The sequence below is a fragment of the Pan paniscus genome, chromosome 19 (assembly GCF_029289425.2).
Source record: "Pan paniscus chromosome 19, NHGRI_mPanPan1-v2.0_pri, whole genome shotgun sequence".
Classification (NCBI taxonomy): domain Eukaryota; kingdom Metazoa; phylum Chordata; class Mammalia; order Primates; family Hominidae; genus Pan; species Pan paniscus.
The window spans coordinates 8280200-8306790 of record NC_073268.2 but is presented as its reverse complement, the minus strand read 5'-3'; the positions used below and the strand labels follow the sequence as shown (position 1 = coordinate 8306790).

General features: G+C 52.0%; 3 protein-coding genes across 5 annotated transcripts; 1 reads left to right on the top strand and 2 right to left on the bottom strand.

The window, feature by feature from the left end:
- Window positions 1-4115: 4115 nt before the first annotated feature.
- On the bottom strand, window positions 4116-4509 carry LOC117976398 (diazepam-binding inhibitor-like 5; the record flags this gene model as incomplete). The annotated part of the gene is made up of 1 exon (XM_063598838.1): window positions 4116-4509. A coding segment is annotated over one exon (387 nt), but the record flags the coding sequence as incomplete, so codon positions are not given.
- Window positions 4510-4914: 405 nt separating this feature from the next.
- GEMIN4 (gem nuclear organelle associated protein 4) lies at window positions 4915-12578 on the top strand. Its single transcript, XM_055102106.2, has 2 exons — window positions 4915-5115; window positions 9046-12578. The coding sequence occupies exons 1-2, from the start codon at window positions 5106-5108 to the stop codon at window positions 12210-12212; spliced, it is 3177 nt and encodes a 1058-aa protein (XP_054958081.2). The 5' UTR covers window positions 4915-5105; the 3' UTR covers window positions 12213-12578.
- A 1648-nt stretch (window positions 12579-14226) lies between these two features.
- TLCD3A (TLC domain containing 3A) lies at window positions 14227-25036 on the bottom strand. 3 transcript variants are annotated; one of them, XM_024926161.4, is made up of 5 exons: window positions 24545-25036; window positions 24130-24213; window positions 19292-19493; window positions 16773-16868; window positions 14227-15891 (listed from the first exon to the last, which is right to left on the bottom strand). In XM_024926161.4, the coding sequence occupies exons 1-5, from the start codon at window positions 24664-24666 to the stop codon at window positions 15622-15624; spliced, it is 774 nt and encodes a 257-aa protein (XP_024781929.3). In that variant the 5' UTR covers window positions 24667-25036; the 3' UTR covers window positions 14227-15621. The 3 variants fall into 3 exon arrangements, with proteins under 3 accessions (XP_024781929.3, XP_024781930.3, XP_034797095.2); XM_024926162.4 differs by lacking the exon at window positions 16773-16868 and having other exon boundaries at window positions 24545-24868; XM_034941204.3 differs by lacking the exons at window positions 14227-15891; window positions 19292-19493 and having other exon boundaries at window positions 16779-16868; window positions 24545-24868.
- Window positions 25037-26591: the final 1555 nt, after the last annotated feature.

Below are 26591 nucleotides of genomic sequence, written 5' to 3'. Positions count from 1 at the left end.
CTTTGTTCAGGTGTGCTCTCGTGACAACTGGCCAAGGAGGCACCCCTCTGCACAGAAGTAAAATTGCTTTGCTAAGAATCCTTTGTTCGAGTGTTCTATTTCCTTAGGATTTTGAGCATTATTCCTAACAAGTATTTAAAAGGGAAAGAGCAGGAAGGGAGGGAAGAGGGAAAGGAAAAATAAAGGAGGGTAGGTAGGGAGATAAGTGGTTACATTCTTGTGAGGCTTTGATCAGTGCTCACCAAATCTACATGTCACAGTGAAAGGAGGGGGTAGAGGAACAGTCAGTTTTGCATTCAGCTCAGTAAATCTACATTTAGCGCTCACCAAATCTACATGTTACAGTGAAAGGAGCGGGCAGAGGAACAGTCAGTTACGCATTCAGCTCAGTAAATCTACATTTAGCGCTCACCAAATCTACATGTTACGGTGAAAGGAGTGGGCAGAGGAACAGTTACGCATTCAGCTCAGTAAATCTACATTTAGCGCTCACCACATCTACATGTCACAGTGAAAGGAGCGGGCAGAGGAACAGTCAGTTATGGATTCAGCTCAGTAAATCTACATTTAGCGCTCACCACATCTACATGTCACAGTGAAAGGAGCGGGCAGAGGAACAGTCAGTTATGCATTCAGCTCAGTAAATCTACATTTAGCGCTCACCACATCTACATGTCACAGTGAAAGGAGCGGGCAGAGAAACAGTCAGTTATGCATTCAGCTCAGTAAATCTACATTTAGCGCTCACCAAATCTACATGTTACAGTGAAAGGAGCGGGCAGAGGAACAGTTACGCATTCAGCTCAGTAAATCTACATTTAGCGCTCACCAAATCTGCACGTTATGGTGAAAGCAGCGGGCAGAGGAACAGTTACGCATTCAGCTCAGTAAATCTACATTTAGGGCTCACCAAATCTACATGTTACAGTGAAAGCAGCGGGCAGAGGAACAGTTACGCATTCAGCTCAGTAAATCTACATTTAGGGCTCACCAAATCTACATGTTACAGTGAAAGCAGCGGGCAGAGGAACAGTTACGCATTCAGCTCAGTAAATCTACATTTAGCGCTCACCAAATCTGCACGTTATGGTGAAAGCAGCGGGCAGAGGAACAGTTACGCATTCAGCTCAGTAAATCTACATTTAGGGCTCACCAAATCTACATGTTACAGTGAAAGCAGCGGGCAGAGGAACAGTTACGCATTCAGCTCAGTACATCTATGTTTTGTCTCGGCTGGTGAGGGATGGTTTCTGGTGTTGTCTTTGTCCCTTACCTATGAAGATAAGCTGTTAATTTAAATTGTCAGGTGAGGGAGACCACCTGGGGAGATATGTGGCCTTCTGTCTAGTAGCTTATCTGTTTAGGAACAAAAGGAAAAGTTTTTTGCATATTCCATGACTCAATTTCCAAGCTTAACTTTTCCTTTTGGCTTTAGTGAATTTGGTCCCAAAATTTTATTTTCCTTTCACAGTATATCCCATGCCCATCAATCCCATTCCCCCTGCATCCTATAGGTAACCCCTTCTTAAGCAAATACAAATAGATAAATCCTTATTTTCTGGGTTTTTTTAAACTTTATTTTACTGTTAATTTCTGCTGTCCTAATTATGGCACATTTTTACTTTCTAGGTTCTGTGATTTACAGAGTGGTCTGGCTATGTAGACAGCTTCTAAATTGTCACCACATTTTGGAGCAAGATGTATTATTTTTATGATTGATTTACATTTAACATGAATCATGATCCTAAGTGCATAAGAATGTCTTCATAACATTCGCCAAAGAAGAGAGGGCAGCACTGCTGTTCTACAGTGTAGCTCTCACCTGGTCCACGGTTACCAGAAATAGTTCTTTCGTTGCTGTGATGTCCTGGGTGGGCTTCATTCTTCAGTAATGTACTTTGTCTACAGCAACTTCCTGCAACTATGTGAACAGATCTTGAAGACACACAGTGAGGTTTGGTTTCCTTTGTCCTCTTAAGTCTTTATGGTTGTTGCTTCTATTGTTTATTGGTCCCAGTGAGAACTGCAGCTGACCTGATGTCATGATCTGTGAAGATAGTTTCTATTAAAGAAGTACCAGGAAATCCCATATGCCACTGTAGACCTGCCTTTCTGGATACCATTTACTACTCCATACTCCAGCCGCCATGCACAATGGTTGTGTGTTGAGGCTCCCGTGATCATTAACAGGAGTAGAAGCTGGGCTCAGACACTCTGGCACTTGCATAGGTCAAGGGGTGTGTTGTGCTCTTGCAACAAATCCCACATAGACATCCATATGCATATTGTCCCACCGTCCCCTAAGCAGAAACCAGGGTTAAGTACAGAATAGTCCCGAGAACATTTTGGTTGCCCGGCCTTAGGTGAGCCTTTCTGGGGCTGGGATTTTGACACCATCTGCTCCATTGTTTCTCAACTGCTGTGTTCTGACGCATCAATTGTTTCATCGCATTATCATCACGGAAAGCTTGGTCTCCCTCAAAACATGAACTGGGTAGGCCCTGTGTTCCAGTGGGGGCTTTTGGACTTGACTTTAGTGTTTAGGAGGACAGAGTCCCTCTCCCCTCTGTGGTGCTGGGGTATTAGTGAATCAGCCTTGAAGAGATAAGGGGCTGGGGCCTCAACCTCCCAAGAGGCTGTCACTGGAGAATGGTCTCCTGCCCTCAGATCTTGGGCATTTCCACAGCACACTGTCCCCCTCGTCCTTCCAAATACCTACATACGCTCTTGTAATAGGAGAGCTGGGAACTCCACCCAAAACCATACAAAAAGCACGTCTGTGTATTTGGACGCTGCCGCAGCACTCAGTCACCGAGTTTCTCCTTTCCAACAGCAGTCGGTCACTCTCATGCAGTTTAAGTGATTTATTGATGTCTCGGCTAAGCTTGCGACAGTTTCAGGACATTTCAGCCATCAAGGTCTAAGAAGCCCTTTCCATTCCCGAGGAGCCCTCAGCCAGCCTCCTCCTTCCTCATCTCCTCACTCTGGCCGCGTAGCCCCTCATGGCGTCCATCTTGGACGCCCCTTTGTTCGCGCTCCAAGCCCCCCACTTCCTTCTTCGTCAGCTCCTCACTCTGGCCGCGTAGCCCCTCATGGCGTCCATCTTGGACGCCCCTTTGTTCGCGCTCCCACTTCCTTCTTCGTCATCTCCTCTGGCCGCGTAGCCCCTCATGGCGTCCATCTTGGACGCCCCTTTGTTCGCGCTCCATGCCCCCCACTTCCTTCTTCGTCAGCTCCTCACTGGCCGCGTAGCCCCTCATGGCGTCCATCTTGGACGCCCCTTTGTTCGCGCTCCATGCCCCCCACTTCCTTCTTCGTCAGCTCCTCACTGGCCGCGTAGCCCCTCATGGCGTCCATCTTGGACACCCCTTTGTTCGCGCTCCAAGCCCCCCACTTCCTTCTTCGTCATCTCCTCACTCTGGCCGCGTAGCCCCTCATGGCGTCCATCTTGGACGCCCCTTTGTTCGCGCTCCATGCCCCCCACTTCCTTCTTCGTCATCTCCTCACTCTGGCCGCGTAGCCCCTCATGGCGTCCATCTTGGACGCCCCTTTGTTCGCGCTCCATGCCCCCCACTTCCTCCTTCGTCATCTCCTCACTCTGGCCGCGTAGCCCCTCATGGCGTCCATCTTGGACGCCCCTTTGTTCGCGCTCCATGCCCCCCACTTCCTCCTTCGTCATCTCCTCACTCTGGCCGCGTAGCCCCTCATGGCGTCCATCTTGGACACCCCTTTGTTCGCGCTCCAAGCCCCCCACTTCCTTCTTCGTCAGCTCCTCACTCTGGCCGCGTAGCCCCTCATGGCGTCCATCTTGGACGCCCCTTTGTTCGCGCTCCATGCCCCCCACTTCCTTCTTCCTCATCTCACTGTGGCCGCGTAGCCCCTCATGGCGTCCATCTTGGACGCCCCTTTGTTCGCGCTCCATGCCCCCCACTTCCTTCTTCGTCATCTCCTCACTCTGGCCGCGTAGCCCCTCATGGCGTCCATCTTGGACGCCCCTTTGTTCGCGCTCCATGCCCCCCACTTCCTTCTTCGTCATCTCCTCACTCTGGCCGCGTAGCCCCTCATGGCGTCCATCTTGGACGCCCCTTTGTTCGCGCTCCATGCCCCCCACTTCCTTCTTCGTCAGCTCCTCACTCTGGCCGCGTAGCCCCTCATGGCGTCCATCTTGGACGCCCCTTTGTTCGCGCTCCGAGCCTCCCACTTGGCCCTGGCTTTCACGTCTGAGGCCGGAGGGGCGGGGATGTCGCAGTCGCCCTGGGTGGCCTGTTTGTACAAGCCATGGACCAGCAGCTTCTCCTGATCGCTCAGGGGACCCTTCAGCTGCTTGAGGGCCGCGCGCGCCAGCTCGAACTCCACTTGGCACGTGGGGTGGTGGAGGCGGTCCCTGGTGCTAGAAGCTGGAGGTGGAGAGTTGGAATGGCTGTTACTACTCGATCTCAGGGGGAGGAGACAGGCACACGATGTTTGTGTTTTGTCAAGCACAGATTGCAAGCTCGGGGTCCAGCGTATACCCCACCATGTTTGGGCTCACACGGCGCATTTTCTGGGGAGGACCAGCCGTCAAAAAGCGTCTAGGATCCGGAACGCTGCTGTCTGGAGGGGGCGGCGCGGCAGGAGCGCGTTGAGGGACTGTATGTGGCGCGAGCTGGGCGGGAGGGAGTGGAAGCCTCGCGTGGTGCGGCCGCGCTGGGTAGTGGGCGTCCCGGGGGAGGCGCTCGTGGGGGTGAACTGTGTGCGGGGCACGCCCGGGGTTACCAGGTGAGGGTGAATGCGGGGCCGGGGAATCATGAGCCCGCCCCGCTGGGACCCCGGAAGAGGGGCCGGGCAGGGGACGGTGCGGAGGGGTCTAGTGAGCGACGTCCGGGAACCTGAGGGCTGGTGGGAGGTCCTGCCGGAAGGCGGCGCTGTGCGCTTGGCGCGCTCGTTCGTGAGGACTGCGCGTGCGCGGGGGAGGCTGTGGGCGGGGCCGGGCGGAGGTTGTGAGCAGGGTCTAGGCGCGGCCGCCGTGGCGCCTGCGCCTCCCATCGTACCGTGCGTCCCGCGCCGCGTTCGAGTTCTCGGAGGGGAGGGGGCGTTAGCCCCGCGCAGCCGCCGGCGTCGCCGCCATGGACCTAGGTGGGTGCCGCGGCTCCCCGGCCCCGGGCTGCGTCCAGCAATGCGCCACCAGGGCGGTGCTGCCCCGTCGGGTCTCCTCCTGCCGCGCACGCTCGCGCGGGCCCGGACCGAAACGTCCTCCGCGTTGGGGCGGGTCTAGGGGTCCCGGGGTGGCCTTGGCGGGGGGTGGTCCGGGTCCCGCCGCGTGTTGGGCCGCGTCTTGCCGCCTCCGGCCCCCCGCGCTTGAAAACACGGAGCAGACGTGAAGTTAGAGCCCCTGGAAGCGCCCGGGGCTCGCGCACGTGCTTTGGGAAACGGGCTCCCTCCGAGCACCCCTGGGCGCCCCGACGGCCTCATTTCCTGAACGGCAACTGCGTTCTTGAGCAAGCGTCTTAACGCTCCAAGTGTCTTACGCTCATGACGTTTCCTCATCGACAGAGCGGGGAGAATGGAAGTGTGTCTCCCCACTGAGTTTTGGGCGACTTTGCATTGAGATCGCCGAGGTACAGTGTCCCTTGTGGGGTTGCGCGGGTCACACCCGCGGTTGGGGCGGCTGCGCTCCTGAGGTGTCACTTTGTGAACCTGCGTGCGTCCTGATTCAGAATCTTACAGGCAAGGTCTGGGAGGGAGCCCACAGGAACTAGATGCTCCCTGCTAAATCTTGGCACACGCTGCTAAGACCAGGAGGCTGTTCTGGGAGAGCTGGGGGTGAGGCACCCCGAGATGTGTCAGCAGTAGTAGGCTGGGGGGAAATGGTCTGGTCCCCGCCCCCAGACAGCTTTTCAGGAGCGGAATGGCAGAGCTCTAAGGGCTTGGAGCCCCTCAGCCGTAATTGCTTCCCAGCCCCACCACATTCAGGCTGGGACACCCTCAGCAAATCGTTTCTGCGCCTCAGTGTCCTTATCTCTAGAGCAAGAATAGTAGTCCTCAAAAGGTGATTGTGAATAGAAGAGATCTTACCTGTGTACCACCTAGCACAGTGTCTGGCATGGAGTAGGCGCTTAATAAACCTAAGAAGCGGGCTGTGGCAAGCACTAGTTAACCATCCATGATAGAGTACCGGAGTATTTTCCAGCTAGTAACCGCCCTGAGACTTACTACTTCAAACTGTGCGTACTTAATGCGCCTGGAAGGCAGGTGTTTAGGGCCAAACATCTGCTCAACTAAGCCAATAATGCAATAAAATTAAATTTACAGCGTCAGGAGGGACCATATTTTGGGACCCTGGGAGAGCCTCCTGAGCCAGAAAGAAGGGCGGTAACCCCCAGGGAGGTCCCCTCTGCAGTGTAACCCTCCCTGGGAGTCGGTCTCAGCCACTGTGAGATGAGATGGATTGCCTCCACAAGTGGGTTACATAGTGCTGAGCCCTTGGCCTGCTGCCGCTCCCATAAATGGTGGGAGGGGAAAGATGGTCCTTAGTCTCCTGGAGTCAGTGTTTTCTCTGCTGGTGTCTGGCCTGTGAAAATGGGGAATATGAGCTCTTGGGGGTATGACAGACTGAGGAAGGAGTAGCATCTCTCAATCCTGGGAAAGGGGAGATGACTCAGGAATGAGGAATAGGGAGCAGTGTTTGCACCCTCGTTTTAGTTTCTGGGCCAAAGGAAACATACCTGATAAAGACCTACATCCTTTGATGTTTCTGAGCTGGGGGAGGCAAAGAATAGTGACAAGATGCTGGTCTTGCCAACCATGAAAAGGTTTGGGGAAACCAACATTTACTGAGCACTTAATTAGACTCTGTAACCAGATTCTTATTGTAGCTCTATCTCATTTATCCATCATAGCGTCCCGGGGAGATGGGGTCAGGAGATAGCAGTGCCAACCCACTAGCAAGGGCTTGACTGGTATATATCACATGATCCCCAAAGGCATAACATGAAGTCTGTATTATCCCCACATATGCAGAAGGAAGGCTTGGAGAAGCAATCTGACCAAGATCACATCCCTTTTTTTTTTTGGAGATTGGGGTGGAGTCTCACTATGTTACCCCAGCTAGTCTGGAACTCCTGGCCTCAGGGATCCACCTGCCTCAGCCCCCCAAGTAGCTGGGATTACAAATGCTAGCCACTGAACCTGGCCAGAATCACATCATTTTTAAATGGCTGAACTAGGATTTAAACCCATGTCTGATTAAACATCCCAAGATGCTTTCCATGGTAAGTCTGTGTCAATCGTTAGTTCCCTGAAGGAAGGCTTAATCTAGCACAGTATTTTCTGTATCTACTCCCTGGTTTCTCCCACAGAGCTAGGGCCATGAGTAGCTTGTTTTTGACTGGAAGGAGCTGTGGGGTGGACCGTTTCCCTGAAAGGTAGAAGGATGTTTGAAGCCTGTTCCCAAGGCAAGTTTATAAAGAGTGAAGGCAGGGCTTGTCTGATTCCTTCTGTGCCCATTACTCTGTGGCTATGTGATTGCTCTGTGCCCATTACCCTGTGGCTGTGTGATTGCTCTGTGCCCATTATCCTGTGGCCGTGTGATTGCTCTGTGCCTATTACCCTGTAGCCGTGTGATTGCTGCTGTGCCCATTATCCTGTGGCCGTGTGATTGCTCTGTGCCCATTATCCTGTGGCTGTGTGACTGCTCTGTGCCTATTATCCTGTAGCCGTGTGATTGCTGCTGTGCCCATTACCCTGTGGCTGTGTGATTGCTGCTGTGCCCATTATCCTGTGGCCGTGTGATTGCTCTGTGCCCATTATCCTGTGGCTGTGTGACTGCTCTGTGCCCATTATCCTGTGGCTATGTGATTGCTCTGTGCCCATTACCCTGTGGCTGTGTGATTGCTCTGTGCCCATTATCCTGTGGCCGTGTGATTGCTCTGTGCCCATTATCCTGTGGCTGTGTGATTGCTCTGTGCCTATTACCCTGTAGCCGTGTGATTGCTGCTGTGCCCATTATCCTGTGGCCGTGTGATTGCTCTGTGCCCATTATCCTGTGGCTGTGTGACTGCTCTGTGCCTATTATCCTGTAGCCGTGTGATTGCTGCTGTGCCCATTACCCTGTGGCTGTGTGATTGCTGCTGTGCCCATTATCCTGTGGCCGTGTGATTGCTCTGTGCCCATTATCCTGTGGCTGTGTGACTGCTCTGTGCCCATTATCCTGTAGCCGTGTGATTGCTGCTGTGCCCATTATTCTGTAGCTGTGTGATTGCTGCTGTGCCCGTTACCCTGTGGCTGTGTGATTGCTCTGTGCCCATTATCCTGTGGCCGTGTGATTGCTGCTGTGCCCGTTACCCTGTGGCTGTGTGATTGCTCTGTGCCCATTACCCTGTGGCCGTGTGATTGCTGCTGTGCCCGTTACCCTGTGGCTGTGTGATTGCTCTGTGCCCATTACCCTGTGGCTATGCTCCCTTCATCTGTCATGAGAAGCTCAGCTGTCATGTCCTGTGGTACATGCTCAGTGGCCCCTGTAGTTTGTACTGTCCTCCTATTTCTAAAACCCTCTCCCCACATCCTCTGCTGGCCCAGCCTTTGCTGGAGGGTCTCGCCTCAGCAGCCCAGCTTTTTCTTTTCACACACTTTTCCTGAAGGATCTCATTCACCGTCTTGGTTCCAGTGATCCCCTCTGGGCAGATACCTCTCAGAATCACATTTCCCAGCTGACTTCCCTCCTGAACTTCCACCCGGCATTTCCGTTGCTGGAGGACATCTGTACCTTGATGGCCAAAACTGAACTCATCTTTCCTCACACCTGCTCTGATTCTCCTCCATTCCCTGTATGTGATGTCACCTGGTGGCCTCCCAGTTCCCAGGCTGGAGAGCTCGGAAGCCATTCTGGATTCCTCGGCCAAGTCCTTCTGACTCCAGCTGTGCAGTGGCTCTTGTAGTCATCCCTTCTCCCCTTCTGCTGATGTCATTTAAAACCCTTGTCATCTCTAACCATGACAGCCTACTAACAGCAGTGGCCATCTGGAAACATTTTCACTATACTGTCTTATTTGGCTTGTCTATGTGCAGGACCCTTGAACATCTGTGAAGAAATGACTATTCTGCATGGAGGCTTCTTGCTGGCTGAGCAGCTGTTCCACCCTAAGGCACTGGCAGAATTAACAAAGTCTGACTGGGAACATGTTGGACGGCCCATCGTGGAGGCCTTAAGGGAGATCTCCTCGGCTGCAGCACACTCCCAGCCCTTTGCCTGGAAGAAGAAAGCCCTGATCATCATCTGGGCCAAGGTTCTGCAGCCGCACCCCGTGACCCCGTCCGACACAGAGACACGGTGGCAGGAAGACCTGTTCTTCTCGGTGGGCAACATGATCCCCACCATCAACCACACCATCCTTTTCGAGCTGCTCAAATCCCTGGAAGCTTCTGGACTCTTTATCCAGCTCCTGATGGCCCTGCCCACCACCATCTGCCATGCAGAACTAGAGCGCTTTCTGGAACACGTGACCGTTGACACTTCTTCCGAAGACGTGGCCTTCTTCCTGGACGTCTGGTGGGAGATGATGAAGCACAAGGGTCACCCGCAGGACCCCTTGCTCTCCCAGTTTAGTGCAATGGCCCATAAGTACCTGCCTGCCTTAGATGAGTTCCCCCATCCTCCAAAGAGGCTTAGGTCAGACCCAGACGTGTGCCCCACCATGCCCCTGTTGGCCATGCTGCTCCGCGGGCTGACGCAGATCCAGAGTCGGATCCTGGGCCCGGGGAGGAAGTGCTGTGCGCTGGCCAACCTGGCTGACATGCTGACTGTGTTTGCACTGACAGAGGACGACCCCCAGGAGGTGTCTGCAACCGTGTATCTGGACAAACTGGCCACGGTGATCTCCGTGTGGAACTCGGACACTCAGAATCCCTACCACCAGCAGGCGCTGGCAGAGAAGGTGAAGGAGGCAGAACGGGATGTCAGCCTGACCTCGCTGGCCAAACTCCCCAGTGAGACCATTTTCGTGGGCTGCGAGTTCCTGCACCGCCTGCTGCGGGAGTGGGGGGAGGAGTTGCAGGCCGTGCTCCACAGCAGCCAGGGGACAAGTTACGACAGCTACCGGCTGTGCGACAGTCTGACTTCCTTCAGCCAGAACGCGACGCTCTACCTGAACCGCACCAGCCTGTCCAAGGAGGACAGGCAGGTGGTCTCTGAGCTGGCGGAGTGTGTCAGGGACTTCCTGAGGAAAACGAGCACGGTGCTGAAGAACAGGGCCTTGGAGGACATCACAGCTTCCATTGCCATGGCCATCATCCAGCAGAAGATGGACCGCCATATGGAAGTGTGCTACATTTTTGCCTCTGAGAAGAAGTGGGCCTTCTCGGACGAGTGGGTAGCCTGCCTGGGGAGTAACAGGGCCCTCTTCCGAGAGCCAGACTTGGTGTTGAGGCTGCTGGAAACAGTGATAGACGTCAGCACAGCTGACAGAGCCATCCCTGAGTCTCAGATCCGGCAGGTGATCCACCTGATCCTGGAATGTTACGCAGACCTCTCCCTGCCAGGTAAAAATAAAGTCCTTGCAGGTATCCTGCGTTCCTGGGGGCGAAAGGGCCTCTCTGAAAAGTTGCTGGCTTATGTGGAGGGTTTTCAGGAAGACCTCAATACAACTTTTAACCAGCTCACTCAGAGTGCCTCCGAACAGGGCTTGGCAAAAGCTGTGGCCTCCGTGGCCCGCCTGGTCATAGTGCACCCGGAAGTCACGGTGAAGAAAATGTGCAGCCTGGCTGTGCTCAATCTCGGCACCCACAAGTTCCTGGCCCAGACTCTCACTGCCTTCCCTGCCCTTAGGTTTGTGGAAGAGCAGGGTCCCAATTCATCTGCCACTTTCATGGTGTCATGCCTCAAAGAAACCGTCTGGATGAAGTTCTCTACACCCAAGGAAGAAAAGCAATTTTTAGAGCTCCTGAACTGCCTGATGCATCCCGTGAAACCCCAAGGGATTCCAGTGGCTGCTCTTCTTGAGCCAGACGAGGTGCTGAAGGAATTTGTTCTGCCTTTCTTGAGGTTAGATGTTAAAGAGGTAGACCTCAGTCTGAGGATCTTCATCCAGACTCTAGAGGCAAACGCGTGCCGAGAGGAATACTGGCTCCAGACCTGCTCCCCATTTCCACTCCTCTTCAGCTTGTGCCAGCTCTTGGACAGCTTCAGCAAATACTGGCAGCTTCCCAAGGAGAAGCGGTGCCTCTCTTTGGATAGGAAGGATCTAGCGATCCGTATCCTGGAGCTCCTGTGTGAGATTGTATCAGCCAATGCTGAGACCTTCTCCCCGGATGTCTGGATCAAGTCCCTGTCCTGGCTCCACCGCAAGTTAGAACAGCTAGACTGGACTGTGGGCCTGAGGCTGAAGAACTTCTTCGAGGGGCACTTCAAGTGTGAAGTGCCAGCCACACTTTTTGAGATCTGTAAGCTTTCAGAAGACGAGTGGACCTCCCAGGCCCACCCAGGGTACGGGGCTGGCACGGGGCTCCTGGCCTGGATGGAGTGCTGCTGCATCTCCAGCGGCATCTTGGAGAGGATGCTGTCTCTCTTGGTGGTGGATGTGGGCAATCCTGAGGAAGTCAGACTGTTCAGCAAAGGCTTTCTGGTGGCCCTGGTGCAAGTCATGCCTTGGTGCAGCCCTCAGGAGTGGCAGCGCCTTCACCAGCTGACCAGGAGACTGCTGGAGAAGCAGCTCCTCCATGTCCCCTATAGCCTGGAATATATTCAGTTTGTTCCCCTGCTCAACCTGAAGCCCTTTGCCCAGGAGCTGCAACTCTCCGTCCTCTTCCTGAGGACTTTCCAGTTTCTCTGCAGCCATAGCTGTCGTAATTGGCTTCCTCTGGAAGGCTGGAACCACGTGGTCAAACTCCTCTGTGGCAGTCTGACCCGCCTCCTGGACTCAGTCAGGTCGATACAGGCAGCTGGCCCTTGGGCTCAAGGACCAGAGCAGGACCTGACCCAGGAAGCCCTGTTTGTTTACACCCAGGTGTTCTGCCATGCTCTGCACATCATGGCCATGCTCCACCCGGAGGTCTGTGAGCCACTCTACGTTTTAGCCTTGGAAACCCTCACCTGCTATGAGACTTTGAGCAAGACCAACCCTTCTGTCAGCTCCTTGCTCCAGAGGGCACACGAGCAGCGCTTCTTAAAGTCCATTGCTGAGGGCATCAGCCCTGAAGAACGGCGCCAAACCCTGTTGCAGAAGATGAGCAGCTTCTGACTTGGCGTGGGGAGCTGGGCCCCAACATGGCGGGTCTGCAGAAGATGAGCAGCTTCTGACTTGGCGTGGGGAGCTGGGCCCCAACATGGCAGGTCTGCAGAAGATGAGCAGCTTCTGACTCGGCGTGGGGAGCTGGGCCCCAACATGGCGGGTCTGCAGAAGATCAGCAGCTTCTTACCTGTGCGGGAGCAAAAAAGCTGGGCCTCAACATGGCAGGTCTGTAGGGGCCAGACCCGAGCAGCCTGGACTTTACAGTTACGTGAAACTGTCCACAAAAAGTCATGGCAATAATGGTGTAAAGAAAATAGTTTCTTGGGTATTTGTAACGTACAGACTATCATAAAAATTCTCCTCTTTCGCATCTCACTTTGTCTCTTCTAAGTCGGCCTCAGCAATAGCCCACGATTAAATATGCTCTGAAATTGGGTTTAGTATCTTCAAGATCAAATCCAGCCGGGAGGAACATGTTCATAACTGGACTTTTCCATCCTAGATTTTGGCAAATAAGCCCAAAGTTGAAACCACGTGAGTGGAAAAAGCATTACAGGGTACGTATAACCCCCTTCAAGAGTTATTTCGTCTTTTAATGTTTTTTTCTTGAGGTATCTTGGAAAGGACAGCAGCTTGGAAAAGAATCCAGTCCAGCCCTGGCTCTGCCTCTGGCCATGAGATTGCTGTGCCCAAGAGGCCTGCACAATTCTAAAATGAGAGGATTGGAGGACCAAGATAAACTCAGTGGCGAGGGGCTAGGTTAGTGACCTCAAGAAAATGGGTCCCCTCTGAATTGAGGAGTGCGTACAGTCTTTGTTGCTCAGACTAGCCTTGAACCCCTGGACTCAAGTGATCCTCCCACCTCAGCCTCCTGAGTAGCTGGGACAATAAGCACACCCACTTCCCATACAGTCTTAACTCCATCTATTCAGTCACCCCCAAAGGGGCTACTGTGAAGACGAGACATGGCAAACCCAGCAGAGATGTGCTGAATGGATGGGTCACGTTAGCTTTTGCCTCAGGAGGGGTTGTCAAGATTTGGATGAATGAATGGTTTGGATAAGGGAATGATGTGTGCAGGAACATAAAAAATGAGTTTGGGCCAGGTGTGGTGGCTCACACCTGTAATCTCAGCACTTTGGGAGGCCGAGGCGGGAGGATCACTTGAGACCAGCCAACATATGGAAGCCCTGTCTCTACAAAAAAAAAAAACCACAAAAATTAGCTAGGTGTGGTGATACACAGCTGTAGTCCCAGCTACTCAGGGGGCTAAAGCAGGAGGCTCACTTGATCCTGGAAGGTAGAGGCTGCACTAAGCTGAGATCAGACCACTGCACTCCAGCCTTGGTGACAGAGTGAGACCCTGTCTAAAACAAAAAAAAAAAATTGAGAGTGGGCTAGGCACGGTGGCTCACACCTATAATAATCCCAGTGCTTTGGGAGGCTGAGGCAGGAGGAGCACTTGAGGCCAGGAGTTTGAGACCAGCCTGGGCAACAGAGATAACCTGTCTCTACAAAAAGAAAAAAAAATGAGTTTAAGGTGTCTGAGGTATGAGGAAACTATGAGAATTGGCTGGGGACATGTTTAATGTGTGAGATGAAAGGGGGAAAAATATGTCCCATCACTCCCTCCGTATCCACACCCTCCTTCACAATGGGGCATTACTCAGGTTCTCCTCAGGTAAAGTAGGCTTGGCTCCCTGACCAATAATCGGTCTTCCACTCTCCCAATTCCTAGTAAGATTCACTTATGAAGAGAGGAAAGGGTCTCAAGTTACGTGTGACCACTACGCTTGAACTCTGGGAACCTTCAATGTATTACTGAGACCATGAACCACACAAATAGGTTTGAGTGAGGTGTGAGCTAGACCTTTCTGGAGGCTGAAAGCATTCACACACACACCCCTCTGCTAGTTACATGGACACAGACCTTGAGCCACAGCACACAGCAGCCAGTCGAGCTAGGTCACAGGATGATTCTTACAGGACACTGATATTGATGTATTTCACAAATGAGAATAAGTTGGGAATGTTAGTGCAATTTAATCACCGTAAGGGTGACTTTTAAAGATACACTGATAGTTAAAAAAAAAAAAGACAATTAAAAAATAGCATTTTGTTTTTTAAATGGCACCCATTAAAGACTCAACAGTCAAAATGAGACAAATGAGTCCTTTAGACGTTCAGACAATTAAAAGGCACTTTAAAAATCCACTTTTTAAACTACCACTTGAGAACACATGGTAGCACAGTCTCAAATCCATCCTAGTTGATCGGGAATGATGAGTGTTGGCACCAGAAAATCCTGCTTGCAGGAGGGGGCGCAGGTGTCGGTCCATGGGACAGCCACTGGCCAGGCTAGCTGCCGCCTCACTCTGCAGCCTTCTGTGGCTAAATGGCAGGACGGACACACAGGAATGGGCTTTGGACCACAAGCTCTGGCGTATCGGGAGGCAAAGCACTCAAGTACTCTGCAGTCTAGATGACACATTTCATGGTTTGGAGGACAGAAGTTGGTTTCCACATCACATGAAAAGGACAGTGTCACAGTGGGGTTACCCAGTAAACAGCTACCAAAGCCATCATTTCACGTTTCCCTTTAGTTTTTATGAGCACGCCCTCTGCATGTGGATATGGGGAAAGCTGGGCATGAAGGGGTGTGTTAAAAAGAACAGCATCTGTGACTGACTGCAGTAAGCTCACAAGTTTGACACTGTCAGACTTAGCAAGTCAGCCTGCAAAGGTTGTGCTGACCTCTTGGCCACACTACCTACTCAGGTTCCCATCCATGCCTCCTGCCTGCCCCCACCCCCAGCCCCACCAGTGAGACTTCTGATTGGAAGTCTATAGACATAAGAATTCAACTCTGACCCATGGATGAGAGGATGAGGCAAAGAAGCAATGGGTTATCTAGTAAACGATCAATAACTACCTACCCACAATGATTGTCCCAGGCCCATGTCACAAGAAGACATTACTTCCAAGAACCAAGTCATCCCGTGCTTCTGTGGGCCCAGTGCCATGGGTACTGCCCTGAGTGGTTTGGAAGGTGGGTAGCCGCTGATACAGGGACAGGCAGATGTGCAGACACTTACCACCCTGGTCCACTGATCCCACCCCATGCTTCCACCTCCCAGAGCTCTTGAGATAAGACCCTAAGAAGGATCCTTGGGCTTGCATTAAAACCACTTTGCTGTCCGTGGAGGTCTGACAGGACCCAATAGTTGTTACTACAAAAGTGCTTTTGCAAACAGGGCAGGTTAGAAGAAGGAGGTAATATGAATATTCTTTAGAAAAACTCAAATCCATCTGCTTATCAATACCCAAAGTCTGAGGCCACCCAGGGCACAATCTGGTCCATGGAATGCTGAGTGGAGGAGGCAGCTGGTGTGAGGCTGCGCCTGACTCCCAGGAGCATTTAGCCATCCTTTTTGGCTTGGGGAGTGTCAAAGAGCCGGACCGCCTTCCTGCACAGCAGACAGAACCAGTAGATCTGAGGAGCTATGAGGAAGGCATTGGCCACGTTGCAGTAGAAGGGGATGCTGAAGGGTACTTGGAGCAGGCTTAGTCCCTGCTGGTGGCCATAGGACCAGTACATGAAGGGGAAGAGAAGGATCCGGCAGGAAAGGAAGGTGGCCAGCGTGAGGATTCCATTCACCTTGTACAGAAGGGTGTGCTGCTGCTTTAGCTGCAATAGAAGAGGAAGGAAAAAGGTAAGGTCACCAAGAAGCTGGGCATCAGGGAGTGACTGGCCCAAGTCCCACCACAGTAAATGCCACACAGGTGCAGGTGCTCATCAAGACCTTGGCTGTCAGATTCCCTGGCGCCCAGACGTTTGTCTAGTTTTCTAACACTTGGAGAAGACATTCTTGAACACTATCATATTGAGATGTGCAAATAACCTCATTTTCTCCAATAGTGATTTTGAATTTGACCCAGGCCACCCAGCTGACAGGAGTACAGGAACCGTGGATTAAAGTATGTGTGTAACCAGGGAAAAAATAGAATGAGCTGTATCAAACTATCAAACTTAGATCAAACCTACAATTTCACCCCCACTGGCTGAGATGATCAGCTGACCTTTAAGGCTGTTTTAGGATCTCTCATCCCACTCTCCTGGCACTAGGGATTTCTCCACACCCACCATCTCGAAAGGAAAAGCAGAATCCACTCCCTCCCACACTCTTTCTGCCATTTCATTCATGCATGCCTGAATCAGAACCCTCACTCTCTCTGCCATTCATTCATACATGCCTCAATCAGAACCCTCACTCTCTCTGCCATTTCATTCATACATGCCTGAATCAGAACCCTCACTCTCTCTGCCATTTCATTCATACATGCCTGAATCAGAACCCTCACTCTCTCTGCCATTTCATTCATACATGCCTGAATCAGAGCCCTCACTCTCTCTGCCATTTCATTCATACATGCCTGAATCAGAACCCTCACTCTCTCTGCCATTTCATTCATACATGCCTGAATCAGAACCCTCACTCTCTCTGTCATTTCATTCATACATGCCTGAATCAGAGCCCTCACTCTCTCTGCCATTTCATTCATACATGCCTGAATCAGAACCCTGCCCAGCGACACAAACGGAGTGCTCAGTTCTGCCGTGAAGATGCAGCCGACAAAGAAGTCCCCAAGGTCTCCCCGGAGCCTCTGCGGATGACGAAACGAAAAGGGGAAGTAAGTGGAGGTTAATAAACCACCAAAAGGAAAATTCCAACGAGTGCTACTGAAAAGGGTAACCGTGACGGGCAAAGGACGCTCAATAGGCAAGCGCAGACTACTGTCCCGCTGCTTCCGTGGCAACAGCACTTTGATGGTCCAAGCCCTAGGATCCAGAGGCAAATTCAGACAGGATGACAGCGTCCCACACCAAGCTCTGAATTTTGATGACAGCCGGAAGGAAGGCTGCAGCCTACTTTTGTGTATCGAACTTAGTCATGCCAAGATACTCAGCCTGTTCGGTTCAACAAAATGTGCCAGGCCCTGTGCTAGATGTTCTGGTTCCTAGATGGTAGGTCCCAGAGACTTCTTAAAGAATTTAATGCACGTTACCCTTTTTATTTATTTTCTTTTTTTTTTTTTTGAGACGGAGTTTTCTTGTTGCCCAGGCTGGAGACCAATGGCGTGATCTCAGCTCACTGCAACCTCTGCCTCCCGGGTTCAAATGATTCTCCTGCCTCAGGCTCCTGAGTACCTGGAACTACAGATGTACAGCGTCACACCCGGCTAATTTTTGTATTTTTAGTAGAGATGGGGTTTCACCATGTTGGCCAGGCTGGTCTCGAACTTCTGACTGGGATTACAGGCATGAGCCACCTCGCCCGGCCTCCTTTTTCAAGAAAGCAGTAAGCATGGTAAAATATCAGCTCTGCCACTTAGTACCACTGAGAGATATAAGAATACTCTTAGAGCCCCAGTTTCTTCATCTACAGCATAAGGCTAATAGTTTCTAATATTTAGCAAGCTATGAACTTTTAAATCACATGCCTGGCAGGGCGCGGTGGCTCACGCCTATAATCCCGGCACTTTGGGAGGCTGAGACGGGAGGATCCCTTGAGCCCAGGAGTTCAAGATCAGCCTGGGCATCATAAGGAGACCCCCATCTCTTTATTTAAAAAATAAAATAAAACTACATGCCGGCCAAGAGCAGTGGCTCACGCCTGTAATCCCAGCACTTTGGGAGGCTGAGGCAGGTGGATCACCTAAGTTCAGGAGTTTGAAATCAGCCTGACCAATATGGTGAAACCCCGTCTCTACTAAAAATATAAAAATTAGCCAGGCGTGGTGGCGTGCATCTGTAAACCCAGCTGCTTGGAAGGCTGAGGCAGGAGAATCACTTGAACCCGGGAGGCAGAGGTTGCAGTGAGCCATTGCACTCCAGCCTGGGCAACAAGAGCAAAATGCCATCTCAAAAAAATGAGTAAATAAATAAATGAATAATTAAAAAAATAAAACGCATGCCTTCCCCTGGCAGGCACTCAAGAGTGAGGAATTTCCCCTCAGCTTTCCCAGTGCTTTTCCTTGTTGGGTGGGCTTTTATGGGGAAATGGATCTGGGGAGAAAGTAGGAGGCTATTTGCTTTGAGAATCTGTGTTTTGTGACCTAAGAATAATCCACACAGTGCTCTCTGGCACTGTTATGTTGCTTTGTATTATATTTGTATTTTATATTGTTTTTATCTTGTATTGAACTAAGGATAGAACCTCTGACAAATGCTAGGGAATCACAGAGCGCTGGGGGTTTGTTAAAAAGAATGTTGGGGCCGGGTGCAGTGGCTCACGCCTGTAATCCCAGCACTTTGGGAGGCCTAGGCAGGAGGATCACTTGAGTCCAAGAGTTTGAGACCAGCCTGGGCAACATGGAGAAACTCTACAAAAATTACAGGAATTAGCTGGACGTTGTAGTGTGTGCCTGTGTTCCCAGCTTCCTGGGAAGCAGAGGCAGGAGGATCACTTGAGGCCAGTAGTTTGAGGCTACAGTGAGCTGTGATCCCACAACTGCACTCCACCCTGGGTGACAGAGTGAAACCCTGTCTCAAAAAAGAAAAACAAAGTATGTCGATGTTGATGTTGGTAAGGAGGATCATGAACGTTTCATGTGTAATGGTGTTCCTCCACTATTCACCTGGGGGAGGTGGCTCTGAAGCAGCAGGCACAAGGAGAATGGGTGCCTATGGGTGGCAAAGAAAAGAGGGGCAATCCCGACTCCTAAGTAACGGTCAAGACATCCAGCTCAGGCCGGGCGCAGTGGCTCATGCCTGTAATCCCAGAACTTTGGGAGGCCGAGGCGGGCGGATCACTTGAGTTCAGGAGTTTGAAATCAGCCTGGCCAACATGGCAAAACCCCATCTCTACTAAAAATACAAACATTAGCCGGGCGTGGTGGTGGGCACCTGCAATCCCAGCTACTCAGGAGAATCGCTTGAACCCAGGAGGCGGAGGTTGCAGTGAGCTGAGATCACACCACTGCACTCCAGCCTGGGCGGCAAAGTGAGACTCTGTCTCAAAAAAAAAAAAAAAAAAAAGACACCCAGCTCAACCCAGCTGCTGGTCTGCTGTCCTGGAAGGCCATACCTGTGCGACTGGCACAAGGACAAAGAGAATGACCGCGTGATGTGTGATCATGAGGCGGTTTCGACTTAGGAAGTTGCGAAGAGTGAGGGAGGGCGCACGGTTCTGGTCTCTGGTTCGGCACCATTCACAGAGGTACATGGCGTACGAGTCATAGATCATGTATGGAATCAGAAACCACACATATTCCCGGGCAAGCCAGTGCCTGAAAGAAAGCATACGAAGTGAAGTCATTGTGGATGTCCATTAGGAAGGCTCACAGCCAAGCTTGGTGCTTGATCAGCTATTATTATTCCAAATACTTTACAATAAAGATGTTGAAACTGATAAACAGGGAGAGTAGACCACTTGCTCTCAGTTTCAGGGCCAATTCGTGAGTGTCAAAGGCAAAAAGCAGGCATTCACTCAGCCCTGCCTGTTGAAGCAGCTTGCTGTCACTACTTGCCTGACTTAGCTACTAATTTGTAGTAGATGGTGTGGCATTTTGTGATAAAACTGATTTTGATATAGATAGATATACAAATGATTCAACGGCCCCACCAAGAAGCTGGTTTGGAAAGTGTCCCAAATCACAAATCCAACATTTCTAGTTTAACTCCTCAGCTGCTCAACAGTTGGGGGTTTTACTAACTTAAATCCTGGAACCTGTGAGTTTTCTCTTGTCTGCATGCAACCCCACTCTATGGAGTTTCTGGGAGGCAACCCTGGCCATTTTCTTTACAATTCTAGAGCTGGCCAGGTTCGGTGGCTCACACCTGTAATCTCAGCACTTTGGGAGGCTGAGGCGGGTGGATCACTTGAGGTCAGGGGTTCAAGATCAGCCTGGCCAACATGGCGAAACCCCGTCTCTACTAAAAATACAAAAATTAGTCAGATGTGGTGGCACACACCTGTAGTCCCAGCTACTTGGGAGGCTGAGACAGGAGAATCACTTGAACCCGGGAGGCGGAGGTTGCAGTGAGCCGAGATCACACCACTGCACTCCAGCCTGGGTGACAGAGTGAGATTCCATCTAAAAAAAACAAAAACAAAAAAACCCAAAAAGCAATTCTAGAGATAATCTCAATTCCATTAAGAAAAGCAGGTCTGGAGGCTGGGCGTGGTGGCTCACACCTGTAATCCCAGCACTTTGGGAGGCCGAGGCGGGCAGATCACGAGGTCAGCAGTTCGATACTTGCCTTATCAACATTGTGAAACCCCGTCTCTACTAAAAATACAAAAATTAGCTGGGCATGGTGGTGCGCACCTGTACTCCCAGCTACTTGGGAGGCTGAGGCAGGAGAATTGATTGAATCTGGGAGGCATAGGTTGCAGTGAGCCGAGATGGTGCCACCGCACTCCAGCCTGGCAAAAGAGTGAGACTCCGTCTCAAAAAACACACAAAACACAACAAAAAAAGCAGGTCTGGAAATGAGCCTGGAGCTCAAGGGCCACATTACGGCGGTTAGGTACCAGGAGAGAGGCTAGGTCAAAAGACAGTTTTCCCATTTACTTATCCAAAGGGGCTGAATCAGTATTTGCTGAATGGAAATCATAGTTGATCACCGTCCTAGAGCAGATCAGAAGGGAAGCCTCTACAATTCATACAACGTGGTTCCCAATGATAAGCATTCCACAGATGTTTTCTGTGAAGAAACATCTAAATTGAAATCATGTACTATTTGAGGATTCCATTCACGTGGTCAGCAAACGTTTGATGCACATCCACGTGTTAGGTAGAAAACCATTTCGTTTTATGGTTCTCAAACTACCTGAACATCAGAATCACCTGCAGTGCTTGTTAAGAGCTCCAGTCCCCAGAGGTTCTAAATTGTAAGCCGAGGGCCCTGAAATCTGTATTAACTTTGTCTCTGATTTCGGACGGAGCCAGTCCGCTGAACTGCAACACTGGAAATACAGTCTACAGAGACGCCATCTGATTTGTGCTCTTGAGCAACTCCACACTTACCACGGCGTAAATAATGAATAAACAAATAAGGCAAGCAAGTAATGGCAAGTATAACACACTGGTAGGTGAATTCATTAGCCAGGTTCCTTTTTTTTTTGGTTTTGGTTTTTGAGACAAAATCTTGCTCTGTCGCCCAGGCTGGATGTAGTGGCGCGATCTCAGCTCACTGCAACCTCCGACTCGTGGGTTCAAACGATTCTCCTGCCGCAGCCTCCCAAGTAGCTGGGATTACAGGCACCTGCCGCCACGTCCGGCTATTTTCTTTTTTTTTTCTTTTTAAGTAGCGATGGGGGTTTCACCATGTTGGCCAGACTGGTCTCAAGCTCCTGACCTCAAGTGATCCGCCCACCTCAGCCTCCCAAAGTGTTGGGATTACAGGCAGGAGCCACCGCACCCGACCTAGCCAGGTTTCTTTTGGTCAAAAAGATGCCATACTTATTCCAGTGCCCATCTATGGTCTCAGGTGCTTTCTTGAAGCAATTTCAAGTAAAATACCTATAAACAGCTACTAAAATTTTAGCTGAAATATAACTGGCCTCTCCCCTTGAAGGGAATCTAGGGTTTTCATGTTTTCACCAATTCAGAGAAGAGATCTGAAATTGTGACTCTTGAGTAGAATCCTCTGAAGATTTATTAGTAAGAGATCTGGATTATAATCTTCACTACTACTAGCCTGTGATTTAACTTTCTTTGTAAAATGAAGATGATAATCCTTGTCTGTCTTACCTGTCAAAGCTACAGTGAAGATTAAATAATTAAATATGGGAAAGCTGGCCAGGCACGGTGGCTCATGCCTGTAATCCCAGCATTTTGGGAGGCCGAGGCGGACGGATCACCTGAGGTCAGGAGCTCAAGACCAGCCTGGCCAACATGGCTTTACTAAATATACAAAAATTAGCCAGACGTGGTGACACATGCCTGTAATCTCAGCTACTCAGGAGGCTGAGGCAGGAGAATCACTTGAACCTGGGAGGTGGAGGTTGCAGTGAGCCGAGATCTCACCACTGCACTCCACTCTGAGTGACAGAGCGAGACTCCATCTCAATAAAAAGAAAGGCGGGGGGGAGGGGGAGTCCTTTTAAATGTTAAAAGGTACTATACAGGCTGGGCACGGTGGCTCACACCTATGATCCCTGCACTTTGGGAGGCCTGAGTGGGAGAATGGCTTGAGCCCAGGAGTTCAGACCAGCGTGGGTGACAGAGCCAGACCCTGTCTAAAACAACAACGTACTATCTGAATTAAGTACTTAAATTGAGAAAACCACCTGGAGCTGTGACTTTGTCATTTTAGTGTCTGAATCCCTGTAAGAATCTGACTAAATCCTTGGCCCCATACCACCTTCTTCCTATAATTTGGGGGGATTTTTAACTCCTTCTATCTAATCGCATTCTATATGAAGGCATAAATGAGAAGGCATATAATAGAAAAATATTTAGTATATAGTATATGAACCCTGAAAGGCCTTTTTTGGCCGGGTGCAGTGGCTCACGCCTATAATCCCGACACTTTGGGAGGCCCAGGCAGGAGGATCGTTGGAGCCCAGGAGTTCAAGACCAGCCTGGGCAACACGGAGACCCCTGTCTCTACCAACAACAACAACAAAAAGTTAGCCAGGTGTAGTAGTGTGTGCCTGTAGTCCAAGCTTGGGAGGCTAAGGAAGACGGGTGGCTTGAACCCTGGAGTTCAAGACTACAGTCAGCTGTCATGATGCCACTGCATCTCAGCCTGAGGTCTCGACAGGAAAAAAAAAAAAAGTAAAAAATTTGCTGGGTGTGGTGGCTCACGCCTGTAATCCCAGCACTTTGTGAGGGTGAGGCAGAAAAATGACTTGAGCCCAGGAGTTCAAGACCAGCCTGGGCAACATAGTGAGACCCTGTCTTTAAAAAAAAAAGAAGAAGAAAAATTGTACCCAGCCACACCAATATTAACCTTTGGTGTCTACAATCGATGTCACTTGATCTATCGTAGCATCTACTTATTCATCGCCAGTAGCCAGTTTTGTTTTTAAAAAGGCAGAAGGAAAGCACAAAAATCATGACCGCAGGATTGATCCCAAGTAAGACCGCAGGCTAGAGTGAGACGGACGGCCTGACCCCTCGCAGTTCAGTCTCAGCAGGTGAGAAGCAGGACTTGGCAGAGCCCACAGGACAGCAGGGCCTGGAAAGGCCGTTCAACTTCCTGCACATCCGACTGTGGTCCTTCAACTTGGGAGAAAGTGAGTGTGATTCTAACAAGACCGGTGGGGAAAAAAAGGCTTGAAATAAAAAAATAAAAGCACCACCATTGTCCAGGTCTAACTACTGTACAAAGTCGACTATTCTGGTCTTAATTTATGATTTGTTTCACTGGAACTGCAGATAGCTGCACATTTCCTGACCTGCCTCTGGACTGAGCTCTGATAGACGTACAAGTCCGTGTTCTAAGCGCTGGGAACCTCTCAATCACCTTTAGCAAATCTGCAGGAAAAACAAGAGCGGCGTTTGCGTGGAAAGGGGTGGTGGGTTGGTTCCTTTCCATGGGGGGGCTCTGCTAACCACACTGGACGTCTATTAGCCAATGATGCTCCAGAGTGAGAACCCAGTGAAGCCGACTGCAAGAATCAGAAGCCACACTCCCAGTCGTAAATGCTTCCACGCTTATCTCTTCCATGAAGGACCTGGATCCCTGGCTCACACCACCTGAAATCAGACTCCGACTCTGTCGTCCTCCCTCATTTCCGTGGACTTTCTCCTAAGCTGGGGGTGCTCGAAGACTCCGGAGAGGAAGAAGGAGCCCATTGTGGTGCCAGCTTTTCCCATTAGTCAGCTTTCTGAGCGCGTGTGCTGCGAGAGCCAGAGCCTGCGAGCTACTGAAATGTGACATTTGCAACAAGCCCCCGGCCCGGGCTCTTACCTGCCGGTGATCACGTCGTTGCAGGAGCGAATGATGACGATCCCCGAGCCGGTGGCCAGCACGGCGTGCACCGAGGAAACCAGCCTAGCGCGGGCGGAGAGGAAAACGGCGCGCGCGCTCAGTCCGGTCCGAGGACCGCAGAGAGCCCAGCCCAGCCCTTCGGCCTGACTCTCCCCAGCCGCCGGCAGATGTGGGGAGCGGGCTCCGGAGGCTCATCGGCCATTCCCGCCCGCCCCGGCCCCGCTCCCGCCAGGGGAGGACGCGGAGGGGCTTCGGGAACTCGGGCCGCCGGGACGCGGAGGGAGCAGCCCCCTGGCTTCCTGCCGCCCCCCTTTTCCGCCCTGGGCCCCGCGGCCGGGTGGGGTGGGGTGGGCAGCGCCCCGGGCCTCGGGGGGCGTCTCGGCGGCGCCGGTACCTGGTGCTGATCATCACGCAGTCGCTGCGGCTCCATCCGGGCTGGGAGCGGCGCAGCGCCCAGGTGCAGAGCGCGAAGAGCCCCGGGAAGAAGAGCGCGCCCCCGGCCAGCGTCAGCAGCATCGGGGCTGCGGGTCCGGCCGCCTCGCTGGCGCCGCGTGGCTGGGTTCGGCTCGGCGCGCCCCGGCCCGGCCGCGCGATTTCAACCCTCCGCCCCTGTCCCCGTCCCGCCTCCGCGCGGCGCTGGCCCCGATCCCGCGGCGCGGCTCTGCGCGTGACCAGGCCCGGCGGCCGCGATAGGGCGGGGCGGGGTCTCTCGCGGTCCCTGGGCCCGGAGGGTTCCCCGGCGTCCCCGGCGGGCGGGTGGGCGGAGGCGGAGGCGGGGACCGAGGCGGCGGCTGTGGCCGGGGCCGCGGCGCGCGCGAGTTCCGAGTCCGCCGCTCCCTCCCGAGCGGCCGCGGGGCCCAGGCGGAGGCGGGAAGGGCCGCGGCTCCCGGCTTCTGTTCCGTCAGCGGACGCGCCCCTCCCCGACCTGCTCTTCTCGCCGGCCCCGGGCGAAGGGGCGGGGTGGGCGCGGGGCCGAGGAAGCCAGGTAGGAACCCCCTCCGGGGTGGGGCGAGGCCCGCGGGGAAGGAAGGAGGGAGGCGGCGTGTGGCCCTGGGTTCGCCGGGCCTCGTCCACCAAGCCCTGGTGCTTCTCGGTGGGAGGCCTCAGGATGTGGCCGAGATGCTTTTCCCGGTCCCGCCAGCGGCTGCAGCCGCTCCGGGGTGGCTCTCAGGAAGCGTGAGGTCCAGGGGCCTCCAGCAGCCCCTCTCCACCTGCACCAGGAGGCGGACTGTGGAGGCTGCAGGCTCTTACTGCCTCTCGGCTTTGGATCTATCCGGAGACACCATCCAGAGGCTTAGTGACTGTGGTGTTGTTCACAACGTGTCGTTGTTTAAAAGTATCGGGGTCGGGCGCGCCTGTAACCCCAGCACTTGGGGAGGCCGAGGCGGGCAGATAACTTGACGTCAGGAGTTCGAGACCAGCCTGACCACCATGGTGAAACCCCGTCTCTACTAAAAATACAAAATTAGCCAGGTGTGGTGGTGCATGTCTGTAATCCCAGCTACTCTGGAGGCTGAGGCAGGAGAATCGCTTGAAACCGGGAGGCAGACTTGCAGTGAGCCGAGATCACGCCACTGCACTCCAGCCTGGGCCACGGAGCGGGACTCTGTCTCAAAAAAACAAAACAAAACAAAACAAAACAACAGTTATCGGGACAGGCGTCTAAACTTGAATGACTTGGAATACATTTCATTTGTGCCAAGCACCAATCACATGGATGAAGACAGGAATTTCAGTATCATTGGCTTCTGTCCTTTAGCAACTTCCAGCTTTATTTTGCTTTGGTCTGTATCTTCCTCAGCTAACAAAGGTAGGGGGTGGGAAATACAGTTGATTTATGTTACTACAAATGAAAGGTCTCCTCAGATCACCGTCGTGCAAAATGCTGACCAAAATCCCGTATGAGGACTTCGGAACAGCTGGGCTCGGCTCTGTGGGCCACGATTTGCTGGTCCGTGAAATGAGAGGGAGCCTGGATCACTAGCTCTTTAACGGTCTTCCAGCTCTAGATTCTTATGAGTCTATGACTTTTACAAAGTGGCAGATGATTTCTGTTAGGTGCCAGTTAAATTACTTTAACACGGCAGTTAGTGATGTAGGAACTGGTGTAGACTGAGCACAGCTTTTGTTTTTTTCAATTTGGATTCATTCATGATGGAGTCTGAAGATGTTTCTCAGGTTTAAAAGATAGTTTTCCTTCAGCGGTAGTATCAGTTACTAGGCTGTGACCTTTTGGAATGAATGTAGCCTCTAACATCTTCCTATAGGTGGTTAAGAAAAGGGACTTAGCCAACAGGAAGGTGGCAGACAGCCTCAAGAAAAGCCTCAAACTTCATCCACTTAGGGCAACATCTCTAACTGCCAAATTCACTGCTGACATTCTCAGTGAAAGGAGAAAGCCACTTCAGGTTGGTCCCAAGGTATCTGACAAATGCGACGCT

Bases quoted from the DNA above. Each gene is read 5' to 3' on its own strand.
- TLCD3A (XM_024926161.4), bottom strand. From the start codon at position 24,666: ATGCTGCTGACGCTGGCCGGGGGCGCGCTCTTCTTCCCGGGGCTCTTC. The intron at 16,869-19,291 runs GTATGGCCTTCC...CGTCATCCGCAG, and splicing joins TCCTTGTGCCAGTCGCACAG to AGGCTCCGGGGAGACCTTGG. The intron at 15,892-16,772 runs GCATGTATGAAT...CTTCTATTGCAG, and splicing joins TGGGCAGGGTTCTGATTCAG to CTAAAGCAGCAGCACACCCT.